The sequence below is a fragment of the Oreochromis niloticus genome, linkage group LG17, assembly GCF_001858045.2.
Source record: "Oreochromis niloticus isolate F11D_XX linkage group LG17, O_niloticus_UMD_NMBU, whole genome shotgun sequence".
In the NCBI taxonomy this organism is placed as follows: Eukaryota; Metazoa; Chordata; class Actinopteri; order Cichliformes; family Cichlidae; genus Oreochromis; species Oreochromis niloticus.
Genome location: NC_031981.2, coordinates 22180738 through 22195110, shown reverse-complemented (window position 1 = coordinate 22195110; position 14373 = coordinate 22180738). Strand labels below are relative to the sequence as shown.

Sequence of the window (14373 nt, the reverse complement as noted above, 5' to 3'; positions counted from 1 at the left end):
GTCAGATAGATAAATAGAGGCGGATTCATTCTGTATGCATTGCTTTTCACACTGGGGAAATTTACAAGCCGAGCGCTGATAGTTTCCCAATCAGCTGCAGCAAGGACGTCAGAGAGAGAGAGTACCGCACTGCACAGCCCCAACGACCCACCACGTCTGCCTCGTTTACACTTTACAACGCAAACTCATTCACTGCTGCTGCGTCTGAAGCCAGACTCAGTCTGCAGAGGGGTGGTCGCCAAGGGCGACCCCAACCACCACAGAAGTAACACCAGCACAGAGCAAGAGGACGGGGCTTCTGCTTGATCTCCACTGTTACTGGGGTTAATGTTACACCACCTAAAATGCTTTCCTCTGTCGACTTTTTTCCGGTTAGAGGCACAAAGATCAGAGAGCAGGTTTGATCAACTGGTACTACAAATTGCAGCTCCTCTGACGTCCAGCAGAGGCTCCAACAGTAAGTCAGTCCCCATAGACTCCCATGTTAAAACTTAAACATGTTTACAGCCTGATACAGAAAGTGGTTTATCCTTTATCGATAATTGTTTCATACCACACCTCTTTCAATTCTATTATGGCTTAAAGTTTGCATTATTAGGGGCGTGGCCTATTTAAGTGGCAGGTGGACTTTTGAATGTTGAGTCCAAAAGAACAGTATCATCAGCGTACATGCTGAATGCTGTCGCTCCTATTAAAGCTGCAAAGGCGAGTTCATGGTGGCTTCACTCATCTTTATTATGCATCGAGACAGTTCAGTTCATTCAAAACATGGCAGGCGCACAAACACCAAACCATGTTACAACATCTTTACTGTTCAGACAATTTGAAATGCCTTTCTCTGAGTTCTTACAGTAGTACTTGCTGTCTTATAATGGTGTGCTACCTGGTGGCTAGCTACTGAGCTGTAGTTAGGCTAAAATGAACACATTAGGACAAGGAGACAGAGGTTGAGGGTCTATGTTGAGGGTCCTGAACGGCAGAGACCATCACATGACATGAAGATGACGCTGAAAATGGAAACTTCTGCTGTGGATGAGGTCAGAGGTTCTCTGTGCTGGAGGTCAATGATTAATCTGCTGCTGTGTTCCTGATCTTGAGCTTCATATCCACATGAAGTCAGCTGAGAACGCCAGGACACCGTGAGCCCACTGGCTGTAGATACACCGAGAGTTTTTACAAACTTAAAGACGTGCTGCACATGAACATATGAAGAGCTCATAAAAAGCGGAAGAGACTGCTCTAAAAACCAAGGGACAAAGAACTGCAGCACTTCAAAAAGATAAGAGCTTCATCCAGCGCAGGAGATGCTCAGAAACACGATCGACACCATCCCCCAAAATATGAACAAGCAGCAAAAACTGCAAACTGTTTTTTGGCCTTTCTCCATGAAAGGCCAAAAAACAAAATACTATGAAAATGCTGTGTGTGTGTCTCTGTGTGTGTGTGTGTGTGTGTGTGTGTGTGTGTGTGTGTGTGTGTGTGTGTGTGTGTGTGTGTGTGTGTGTGTGTGTGTGTGTGTAGCTCACACACTAATATTTGGTTTGCAGGCTCATTCAGAAGACCCGCTGAATCTGAATGGCTGTTTTCTCCCATCCTCCCCCCGAATGCAACAAAATGAAAACAAATGGCACCCCCTCCTCCCCTCCTCCTCACCCCCCATATTTACAGCCAGAGCATCTGTTCAAAATGCACACAAACACAGCCGGCTCTGCTTTCCTGTTAGCGTTTGGAGGCTTTCTGGGGAGAGCATTAGCGCTGTTTGGCTAACTCTGACAGGCTTCATCTCTCAAAGCCGCCGCCGCAAAGCCTCGTGGGAAACGATGGCCACCTGTCCCGCAGCCTCATCGCCTTCCTCCCAGCGCCCTGCTGTCCAGTTCAGTCCAAAACCCAAAATCACAAATAACCCAGAGAGCAACACGACGCCTGAATCATCACTGAATAAATGCTGGTCATGCTAAAATAAGACTGATTTAACGTTGTCATGGTTATCGGGTACCAGGTGACAACAATGATGTTAAAGTTGGTGGTTTAAAGGTGAGATGCCCGAGGTGGCGCTGCTCTAGTGATGCTGGCTTTAATTTCTCACGCGAACAAATGCAGCTGGTTTACAATGTATGAAGTTATACAGCTGTGACTGTTTAAATGGCCATTATTAAACGACTCTATAATAGTAGTGACATTTAAAGTATCTGAACATAACCAATAACTTTAGATTCTAAAACAGTTACAAACAGGTAAAAAAGAGGTTCTATTTAACCAAACAGTAATTTTAGGGGTGCTTTTAGGTTGTAAGGTAATTTTAGGTAATTTTAGGTTGATGGTAGCAGGTTCCAGATCAGGCAAAGTGAAGCCACTGACAGCGATTCAAAACAAACTTTGATTTAATGAAGTAAATAAACTTGTTTTTAAACTGATGTAAAACAGTCTGTACATGTTAGTTTGGGTGAAATTAAAACCAGAAACTTTAAAAGAAAGAAAATGTGTAAAATGTTCAAGTCTACAGATCAAATTAAATTCTGAGCTTTTTGTTGCCTGGGAGAGAAAAAAAACAAAAAAAAAACACTGATCTTCATGGAACGGCAGAATGAGCCCACAAATCTCTGAAGCTGATTTTGTAAAAAAGCAGACCTGATGTTCCTCATGTTCGGAGTGCAGCAGGCCCGGGCAGGCGAGCCGAAGATGGATTCACGATGCTGACTGAGGTGTTGGAGAGGCCAATCAGAGGAGACAGTAGGTAACTATCTGAGGACTAGAGGAGGTGTGAGGAGGCGGGGAGGCTGGGGCTCAGAGACGAGGAGGAGGAGGAGGTGGTGAAGGGGGCCCTGTCCCTGGAGTGTCAGCAGCTGACTGCAGCGTGAAGCTGAAACATGCTCCGACATGCCGGTGTTCAATTAGCGGCGTGGCTTTCGTATGTTCGCAGCTCCAGCAGGAGAAAGAGCCACTTAGTTACAGAAAATGACTGCTGGAGGTTCAGTGAGGACGCCTGTGGACACAGTTTCTACATGTTAATTAATCGAAGCTCCTGGAAGCTCCATTTGCCAGCTGCTCTGACAAGTTTTAGAGAAATCAGATTTTATATTTACAGCAGTGCTGGGAGGAAAGCAGCAAGGCCCTCCAAGCTGTGACTAACCAGTAAACCCCATTATATACTAGTTTTACAGGTTATAAATACACAAAATCAGAGTTCTTTTATATCAGCCGACATTCCCAGTACAACCTCTCACAGCTGAAAAACATGGTATTGCCTTCACTTTCCTAATAGGCACATTAATCTCACCCCTGGGGTTCCTGTTATCAAAGTGTGCATTAAAGTTTTTTTTATATGAGAAATGTGGAGAAGATGTGAAGAACTAGCTTGTAATTTTAAATGTGATTATTCAGTCTTTGGTTTCTTATTTTCTGCTTAGATAACAGCTAAATGACTCACACAGGCCTAGAGATTGTTCAGTGACCACCCCCGCCCCCCAGCAAACTCGGGTCACCAGAAAAATGTGTATTCTCAATCAGGAAACAAAAAGTGTGACATAAACCAGAAACCAGAGTGTTTTTGTTTTAAAATGTGCTGTTTACAGCCATCAGGCATGACTTTTATGGTGAAGGTAAACGTTCTCCATTTCCAGTTTGCAGACAAGCTAGCATCTTTCATGCAAACTGTGGCGACCTGCTGGCAACCGAAGCAATCACAGGGAAGTTATTGGCAGCACCCTTTACAACCGATTTCATCCAGCAACTTCCAGCAGCCACTCATACATTCCCGACAGCAACCAGTGGTTGCCAGATCACCAACAAGCCTGAGTGACTGAGGTCTTAATAACGTGGTTAAATGTGGATTTATGAATCTCCCTATTCAGCTAAGAAGCCACAGAGGTACAAATACTACTCAGACTATTAAAATATAAATACAGTCTTTTGGGATTATTTATCAGCTAAAAATAGAAAGATTTTTCACAACTTATAAACTGTTTTAAACTGCAGCTGGAGTTCCCCAAGGCTCAATCCAGGGCCTCCTTCAGATTGCTCAAATTATAAAGAAATTCAACTCAATATTATGTGAAAGATTGAGTTGAGATCACAGATCACAGCAGCCTAAGACTGAAAGAACTGGATTTGGCATTCATTTCGAGAAATGAGATGAATGTGAGAGTTGAGGTTTTATTTCTGTTCCATTTTGTTTCAAACATTTCTACACAGCCTCGACTGTTTTATTATTTTTTATCCAACCCGGGATGGGTTTGATGCAACGACTGCACAGCAGAGTGCCAGTGCTCAGCACTACATTGCAGGTGTCACTGATCTGTTTGCAGGTCTACCCAGCTGTGTCCAGAGGCACTCTGGGCCCGCTGATGGTGCCATTTGGATTTGCACATTTATCAGGTGATGCCAGGCCAACCAAATGACGTGACATGTTACAGTCCATAAAGTCCAAAATGGATTTTACCTTCTGCAAAACATGTCCATGTTTGGCTTAAAGAGATGAGTCAATGTGATCTTTTTTGAGGTTTTAGATTCCCCATCAGGCCAAGGACAAGGCAAAGGAAGCGCTCGCTTTTAGCACTGCAGTAACAGTTTGAAATAGTGCTATAAACTCTGCATGTGGCTAAAAAACAAACCACTTGTTGGGCTTTTACCTTTCAAATGAACAAAAAAGATGGCAGGTGGAACAACTTCGAGTGCATTAGATTAAAGAAAGGATCCATTAAGACGCTGAATCCTGCCTGCATTTTACCTGGGTCTAAGTGGTCACTCATAGCAGGAGGCTTTTAAAATATCTTCTGCTTTTCAGCTGCTGCTATAGTTTCCATCCGCTTCCAGTTTTTGCCATCATGCATCAAACCCCGGAGGCGAGTGCTGAGAGGGGGCTGTTGATAGCTGGTGTCTAGCAGGTCGCTGTACAGAAACTGATTGAGTTTATGGAGCGGCAGACGTGGCGTTGCCTCTCAGTTTGCCTCTGGGAGCTGCAGATGACACACTGCCATTCATTTCTCCTCCGAACCTGCAGGGAGGACGTCGCCGGCGTCCCACTCCATCTTCATGCTATCACACAACAAATTGCCTTTTCATTAGAAGCAGGTAAATGAAATTGTCTTTTCTCTCTGCTGCTGCACATGTGAGAGGGAAGTCGGCCATGTAGGGACTCAAAATCCATTACAGCCTCGACAGACTGAACTGCACATCATCGCCGAGGAGGGACACCACACTGACCATGTTATCTGTGATGGAGGAAGAAACACCTGGATGCTGTTACTGCCACACATCAGTGGATGTGTGCTGTTCACTGCTTCCTGAAACACTTCTGAAGAATGAAGTGACGCAGGGAGGGGATCAAACACTTCACTGTGTATGCCAAGAGACCGTTTGTCTAAATCTGTAGAGAATACAATACAAATACCCAGAAAGCAAACAAGCTTCTTCTTCCATTAGTATGTGTAGAATCTAAAGCAGGATTCGTTAGGACCAGGATCAACAAATGAATCTTTTTTTTTTTTTAAACTTAACGTACATCGTGAACTAGCCTCATCAGTCGAAGGTGCTCTGGCCCTCATAATCTTCAAATGATTTCTTTAACTTTTAAAAAACTTTGCTTCTGGTCCTTTGCTGGTCTTCCACCTCCAGCTTTCAGTCTGAATTATATCAGCAGCTACTGCATGGACTTTGAAGTGAAGTTTTAATCCAGAGGCTGCACCATGATAGTGTCTAAACGTTTGTCCAGTGGTTTCTTTGGTGAGTAAGATTCCTTGTTTTAGACTGTTTTAGGGGTTTTCCAGCATTTCAAATGTTAACAGACAGAGCAAGGCAGCCACAACCAGCCTATAAGGGCCAGATGACTGGCGTCTTACACCATGTCATGAGGTTTGGACCAAGTCTGGCCCACAGAGGTTTTGCACCAAGTTATTTATCCTCGCAGGCTTAAACAGGTTTCAGACTGGTCTCAGACTGGTTTACCGCTTGATTCTGGGTATTTAAGAATTTACGTCTAAATTTAGACTTTTAGACCTACTTTCAAGTTGTTTTAGACTAAATTTGAAGTTTGTTTTAGACTTGATTTTGAACAGGCTAGTTTTGAAATTTGTGCTCAGTTTAGGGGTTTTATTTGATTTTGAGTGCATCTTGGGCTCAAGATGAACTAAATTCAGGCTTAAGTTTCGACTTTATTTTGAACCGATTTTGAACTGGTTTAAAGATTGATTTGTGGCAGGGTGCAGACTAGTCTTTGCCCGAGACTGATTTGCACTCAGTGTTTATTGTTAAATCACTCCTGCTAAACATTAGCATGTTTCAACTCATTTTCACCTTGACCCGTCTTTAGACCAGGGTTTACATGGTTTGAAGATTAATTTCAAACCTGGTAATGGACATGAGCGAAAGAAACATCCTTGTCAGTATAGTTCCACACCTTCAAATCTTTAATCCGCTCTGAGCAGCCAAACTCTTATCTGCAGGCCCTTGAGCAGCTGCAGATCGAAAGCACTGTGGGTAAAAGGCACCTGAGCAGTGCCGGTAACATTTACAGCCTCACCTCTCTGCCCAACACGCTGCTGCTGTTTTCATGCATGAAAAACAGAAACATGAGAAAAGAAGATGTGCTTCTTTCCAATATAAAGTAATTCACTCCTCTTAGTCAAACGCTCTTGCACATTTCTCTGGTGCATTACATCATTAAGTTTCCCTCAGTCCTGTCAGCATCAGAAAATCTGCTCTCTGCCTCTTTGCTGTGCCTCTGTGCTGGCTGAGAATCACTGTAAAATGGCGGATGCAGAAAAGAAGCTCTCTTTGATTTTCAGGTACTGAACCCAAAACGTTTGGCTGCTCTCCACAGGAAGAACAAAAATAGCCGTCCAAAAACAAGCCAAATGGTTCCTGGAATCCACTGAACATCCTGACTCGCCCTTTTTAAAACTGTTCCAGTGTTTCAGGTTCAAAGTCTGCATTTTCATCCTGAGCTGTGGGACAAGGTTCTGACTAAAATCAGGCTTTTGTACTCCACGTTCAGTTTTCTAACAATTCCTTCAGCCTTTGATCATTTCCCTGTAATGTTCCCGTACATAATGTTCCACAGGCTTCCAATTTTCACTGTGAACACTCGTAAGCAATTTTCTGACTCAATCTCAGTCCTCCTGATTTGTCTTTCAGAGAATTTCTCGTTAGAAGCCAGAAAGCTTTAACTGCTGTTAGAGGAAATGTGAGTACAGGAGCAGCAGAACAGCAGCAGCAGCTAATTTTAGGGTTTACGTGACATTAGACTGATGCAGAAAAAACTATCAAAAGGTCAAATCAATCAGTAAAACAGGAAGGGCTGCACAGCAAGCAGAGAGCTGTGTGCATAACAACCTCAAATATGAAAAACAATTAAAGCTCATTTATTCATCTATACTGGGGGATGCATCTTTCAATTAAATTAAAAATAATTCCTTTTTACACAAAATCATAACTTGGTTTTAAAGTAGTTTTCAGCAGAGCAGATTTTTACTTTAAGTCTTCGTTTGAGCTTGGTTTGATTTGGTTTAGAATAGTTTGTGGCTTTTGGTCCATTTTTGGCCTTTGTTTAAAATGTTTTTAGACTTGCTTTAAAACTCAGTGGCATTAAATTTGGGCTTTGTTTCAGACTGATTGTGGGATTGTTTCTGGGCAGATCTGGACTTCAATTAAGACTGAATTTGGTGTTTGTTTTGGACTATTTTGAGTTTTAATTATTGGCTCTGAACTTGGCTTAGAGTAGTTGTTGGACCGTTGGTTTTGGGTTGATCTTGGGCTTGGTTTAGATTGGATTTGGCTCGGTATCTTCTATGTCTTGATGCGATCTAGACTGACTCCACAATGTTCAGATCAGGATTTTGTGTGTCAAACCATCTGTAGAAGGACTCATTGTTCCGCTTATAGATGAAGAAGGCTATTTCAGACTCTGGTTAAATGTTTGGGGCTCGTCCTCTTGCCACCACCTCATACTTATGCACAGGGCTGTATGTTTACTGTTGCCGTCCTCAAAGCTGATAAAAGGCAGAAAAAGAAGAAACTGCATCCCTGTGAGGCGTTTGCTGCAGCGTCTGGGCATCAGCATTCATGCCTTCATGTTTTATAGACCGAGTTTCATCAGAGACACTCAGGCCTGCAGCCCTGCTTCAGTCAGCAAACAGCATCTGCGTCGCCATCTCTTTATTTTCATGCGAGCACAAGCCTTGTTATATTTGGCATGTTGCTACGGAAACTAGCTTTCGTTTAAGGACCACAGTTGCCTCTTCCACGAAGACAAACTCAGGTAAAGAAAAAGCTTTTGTCACATTACAGAGCCAACAAAGAAGGAAAAATCTGGCAAGCAGGTCATTATTTTTCATTAAGCAAAGGCGCACAGTAATCAGTCTGCAGGCAGGCATTCAGCTGACCCTCACAGAAACACACCCAGGGCTACGAGCACTTACACAGTCCTCCCAAATAACAGGGCGCCTGAAGGCAGCCGCGCCACTTCAGCTTGCTCCAAATAATTGGGTTAATTTAGCCGTTTAGTGTGATGACGCCTCAGGACGGCGCCCAAAAAGTCCACAGCAGCTCCAACCAAAAACTACAAACTGAAGCAGCAGCAGCAAAAGCAGCTCTGCTTCCCTTTATCTCCTTCTCTGAGGCCTCTCTGTCCAAACCCCATTTATTTTTAATTGCTTTTCACAGTTTGTCCGCATCTTTGTTTACGTCTCTGCGACGTCCGATAAGCCGGCACAATAATGGCAAATTAATTTGACTACATTCACCGAGGTAGCAAAAATGTCAGCCTGTAAAATGAAACTCATGAGCAGTGATTCTTCTTCCTCCTCTTCTTCTCCTCTCAGCACAAACATGAGCTCATTCTGCTGCTTTCATTAGTTTTCTGTGCACATTTCCATTCGCCGGCCTGCCTGCAGAGCAGCTGGGGTGCCTGGCAGCCTCCATGTAAACACAATGCATGTCAGAGGGCACAGAAGACGCATCGCGGCGCCTCAACAAAGTCCCAGAGAGGACTGAAACAAGTCTGTGAGAGCCACTGAAGTGATTCTCAGGAGGGGACTGAGCTCATTTCACCTAAAACACCTGCAGAGGGCTGAAAAAATGGCCGCCTCCTCCTCTTTCATAGGTTTCATTTTCATAGAGAACTGAGTTTTAGCATCCAGCATAGCACAAACATATCTTCTGTACCTACTTTTGGCCATACAGCATGCCAGTACACTCCTCTTTAAGACCCTGTCTTTTTAATCATGTGACTCTCCTGTGTCCCAACATCAGTAAATTGAAGAAACTCGATTTCTGCTAAACTTCTAAACACTCTAACTACCCATAACCTTCATCACTGTCACATGAAGCCAACAGCATCTTAAACCAGGACCTCCTTTCTCCAACCACAACCAGCCAAACTTGCTTTGTTTGGATGCAGTTTTTAGTGGCTGAACTGAGGCTTTAACAGCTCGTGTTTTTCTCCTCTTCGGGCCAACTCTACATCCCATCGCTGCCTTTCACCCATCACTCATGGCGACCTTGTCGAGAAAAAACAAATTAAAGTCCCATTTATTATGCGGTACTCTTTGTTAGCGCCTGACTGCCAGTGCAAGGACGCCCCCACCTCTCCCTTTTGACTAAATTTAACCCCAAACTCCAACTGCTCCACCTGACACTCTATTTGGCTTGTTCTGATCAACAGTTTGTGGGTTTTAGTAGCTGATAGTTTGTCTTTTCCTGCAGGAAGAAGACAAACTGGCCTCGCTCTCTGCTCCTTTTTCTTCCCTCTGTTCTGACACCCAGATCATCTACGGTTGTAAATCCTCGTCCCCGCTCGCACTCACACAGAGATGAATAAATCAAAACAGTCATTTTTCATTCAGGAGTTCAGCGGACACGCATCAAGAGCACTTCTTCTACCGGGTCGCCCTTCATCTCAAGGTTGTCCTCAACAGCCTTTAAACAAACACAAACCGCATGAAGTGTTTCAATCCTTCAGCACTAAATGCTCCCATCTCACAAGGAACCTCTCAGAATATAAAAATAAATAAATAAAGAAGGTAATAGTCTAAATGTTTGGACACAGAAAGACCAAACCAGGGCTGTGAGAAGCGGATTTAAACCTGGATGTTTCAGTTTCAGTTAATCACAGGAAAAAGAAAAACGTGTGTTACAGACTTCAGATGTAACACCAACTCCAGATGTTTAAAAAAGGTTTATAGAATGTAAAATGTGAGCAACAAAATCATTTTGGTTTGACTGGAGTTAGCCTCAATTATAGCTTAGAAAACTACTGATGTTAAAAACAAGCACAATAAGCATTTTTAGAGTTTAGAACTTGGATTCGAAATGTTTTTGGCCTAATTTTGGGCTGTGATTTGGATTAATTTGTCATTTCATTAAAAACTGAATTTGTGAGCCAGATTTGAACTGCTTTAGGATTAAGATATTGGAATTCATTTGATCTTGGTTTTACTGAACTTCAGACTTGGTTTTGGACTAATTTAGGGCAAGATTTGGAGTAGAGTAGTCTGAGACTTCATTTAGTGTCGAACCTAATTGCTGGAAAGGGCTGAGCTTGGCTTGAAGCTGCTTTGGAGATGGGCACTGGGTTTGTTGGTGGTTTGTTGATTTAAAAACTGAATTTGGGAGCAAATTTGTGTTTGGTTGGTTTAGACCGGTTTTAGATGTGGCTTCACAAAATTGCTGCAGTTCCTGTTAAATGTTTATTTGGGACCATTTTCAGTGGCATAGTTGATCTAGTGGACATTACAGGAACTGCAAGCATTTGCTAATTCTTCATTTGTCAGCAATGCTGTGCTTGGGACCAAATCTTGTCTAACTTTAATAATAATAAGAAAAGTGGAAAATAAAGTCTGACTTGAAAGTGTAAATGAAATGCAATATAAATGTGGCCTTTGATTTCAGAAAAAATATATTTAATGTTTCCAATTTTTAACATTTTCTCTTAATGTAAAAACATAAATAAACTATTGAACTAATTTAAATTGAGGTACAGTTGATCTTGACTCATCTCAGTTTTCTTTTAATGATATGAAGCATAATGTGATTCATCTGTTTCTGTTTTTGTTGAGTCTCTTTAATCCAAAGCAAACATTGCAGCTCTATCCAGCATTCAAAGGGCTTTCTTCTTTGAGGCGTTAAGTGTACATTAGGTACACATTCAAAGATCTGTAAGCCTTCACACCATCGACCCTCACGGCTCCACTGAGTTTCATGAGAATAAAGTTTGATTGTTGTAAAAAAGAAATCCAATAAACTCAGTGCAGTGATCCCTCCAGAGCACAACAGCCCGATGAAACCCTGACTTTGTGACTCAGTTGCTGCACACGGCTGCATTCAAGGCCATTTCTGAGGCCTTCGCTGTGAATATTCAAAGAAACTCTCCTGCCTTTATTCTTTGGTCGACCATTTCCTGTTTAGTTTCCAGGCAACTTGCCTTCACATTTTCACACTCAGGCGTGATTAAGCAAACATATTATTCTCCCTCTGAAGGCCCATCAAACACATTTTAATTCCTCGCATGCAGCTTTTTATCCGGTCAGAAACATTCACTGCTTCTGCTAAACCAAGTCCAGTGCTGAAGGTGAAGAAGAAGACAGCGCCCTGCAGCCTAGCGAATCTGTCAGAAAATGGTCTTGGCAGAGGAAAGGTGATGCATTCGCAGCTTTAAATCTGGGCTCAACGTGGGAAATCCCTCCTTTTCAGTTTTAATCACCATCATCAGCCACTTACACAGCAATAAGCTGTCATGTTGCTTTATGTTTGCATCTGTGCGCCATTTTCCGGAGCGAGGCCGGCTTGTACAGCTGTGTTCCCTCCCAGTGAGCAGCACTTTATTTACACACACACATTTAAAGGCATGGCAGGGCTATTAATAGCGAGGCAGCCCTGATCTCTGCTTTGTGAGGAGACTGCATACGAACCATGCCATCTTCTGGCTACAGCAGAAAGAGGAGAAATGGAGAAAGAGACAGAGCGAGAGAGAGAGAGAGAGAGCGTAATCACTGCCGATATCCAGCCGGCATGGAAGTAGAAGCAGAGATGCTGGGTGCTCTCAGACGATAAGGAAATAGAAACTCGGGGAACAAGTGTTCGTCCAACAGCATCTTACTCAGAAGCACCCCTCTGAAAACCAGCTGGATAAAAATCAGACACAACGGAAGCCAATCAGAAACCTCCACAGAAACCAAACACATCTGCAGTGATGGTCTGATTAACATCAGTGTGGATGGTTGTTTTCTGTTTCAAGTCAGCTTCACTTACACATAAACGTCGGCGTCATCAGCATAGAAGTTTTCCACAATTTACAAACATTTGCTCCATTGGACAAGTCCAGTGGAGCAAACGTATGCAGTTAGGGCGACATATCAAATCGTAATAGTTTTTCTTTGCATTGAAGAGGATCAAGAATATGTTGTCAAGTAGGAAATTCTGGACCAGTAAGTAAACTAATTTATTAGAATTTCATCCATCAACGCAGTGTGGTCAGTAAATTCTGCTGTGTCCAGATAGCTGCTGTTAGTGGGTTATTTGATAAAAAATAAACACTGCAAGGCCTTTAAGGGGGTAGAACATGGATACCAATGCTGTTCGCAACAAGTAGCAAGTCTCTGCTTTAATTCCTGTTTGTTCCCATTCCCAGTTTCCTTGTATTTGCTGTCTGTATCCACCGCCCATTAAATGTGCCAAAAAAAGGTGTTAAATAAAACCACAAACCTATTCACATTTCACATTTGTGATAACACTATATAATTAGTACCAAATGAAAGACACAGTCAGGGATTTGTCTGCGTTTCTGACTTTTCCCAATGATTTTCACATAAATAAAATATTTGTGGAAAGTGGGATTTCATTCACTCAAGAACAAAACATATTTTTGTTTACTAAATGAACAAAAAAAGCAATAAAACCCACATAGTGATTCAACTATACTCTACCTTGGGGCATTTCTCCAAGGCTGCAGCTAACAGCAGGATATTTATGAAGAAAAGTATCTGACAGAAGCTGAATAAACTGTCACCATCACATAAAAACATAAACACATGATGATCTGAAGGAGGATTTATACTCCCAAAACACAAGAGATTCTGCACTTAAGCTATAATACAGACATTATACGCCAAGTCTAATTTATGATTTTTTTCTTTATCCCTAAACCTGAGCAACGAGTGAAAACAAGCAGCCACGCAAGTGCAAATCACAAAGATTAATATCTGTGAACAGCAGGATCACCTTTGGACTAGTCACAGTTGTTTTTTGTGTGCTTACTGCAAACGGACACAAACACAATCCCAGGAATTCCACATAATGTGTTCATCTACCATAGCATCCATCACCAGGAGCACAGCACTACCTCAGAAAATCAGACCATCTGAAACTTTAGACTTTTTAATTTGTAGGTAGCAGCATCATTTCTACTCTTTGCTAGTACGGATGTGACAGATGATGCCCTTCTTCAAACTCGACTCTAACCGCACCGCTGAGGTCTGATGTCACTTTGCATTGATAAAATATGTCCACACAGAGATATAAATGCCATAAACAGTACCTCAAACCACCTCCTGCTGCAGCATGTGTGGTGAGGCCTTTTTGGATTTCTGGGTCTCTGTACTATCCCAAGTTTCCTGTAACCATCCTTGCTTCCAGCAGCCATTTTGTTTCCGGCCTGTTGAAGCAGTGTTAGTGTTCTGAGCCTCCTCCTGCTCCTCCTTTCATCCACCTGCCCTCCGCCGGCTCTGACGCCTCCCCTGACAAACATCGTGTTCTCCGGTCAGATCACCTGGTTCCCCCGAACCTTTCCAGCTGGAGCTCTGACTCACAGGTCAGCGTAACGGCGGCAGAGAGAGCGGCGGCTGATATTTTTAGTGAGTGACTCAGACAGACACATCTCTCTTTTCTCTCCACGCTTTTGACTTAACGTCTTTGCAGAGCGGCTGAGCTGTAATGAGCGAACACAGGGAGGATTTGCAGCAGGATGAAAGGAGCCGCTCGCCGCTGGATGGAGTGTTTTCATGCTCAGCTCCATCAAAGTTCCAGCCCCTTCTTTTGTTTCACTTTAAAGGGCGAAGAAACAAACTGAACTGTCACGTGTGATGAAGGCAGATTTGCAGATTTATTCTCTGAAATGCCAGCAGCCAGAATTAGACGTTAATCCACACCTGCAGGAGGTGTTGACAACTGAACAGCACGCCGAGCACAAATCAAACCCACATCTACAGAAAGAGATTATGAGAGTTCATTTGAAGAGATTATTTTATGGCAACAAAAAACAGCTAATTACAGCCTGACTGGGAAGAATAATCAGAAAGGTCTCAGGTTCACTTTGTCCTCCAGAAGCTGCTAAACAATACTGAGAACATCAGACTGTTCAAAAATATGTTCCAGGAAAGTGCA

General features: G+C 42.8%; 1 protein-coding gene across 1 annotated transcript in view; it reads right to left on the bottom strand.

The window, feature by feature from the left end:
- The window catches only part of phf21b (PHD finger protein 21B), a 58828-nt gene extending 44841 nt beyond the window's left edge, over nt 1-13987 (bottom strand). The window contains 1 exon segment of the mRNA XM_019346454.2: nt 13529-13987. Coding sequence (XP_019201999.2) covers nt 13529-13738 — 210 coding nt within the window. The 5' untranslated portion in view covers nt 13739-13987.
- Nucleotides 13988-14373: the final 386 nt, after the last annotated feature.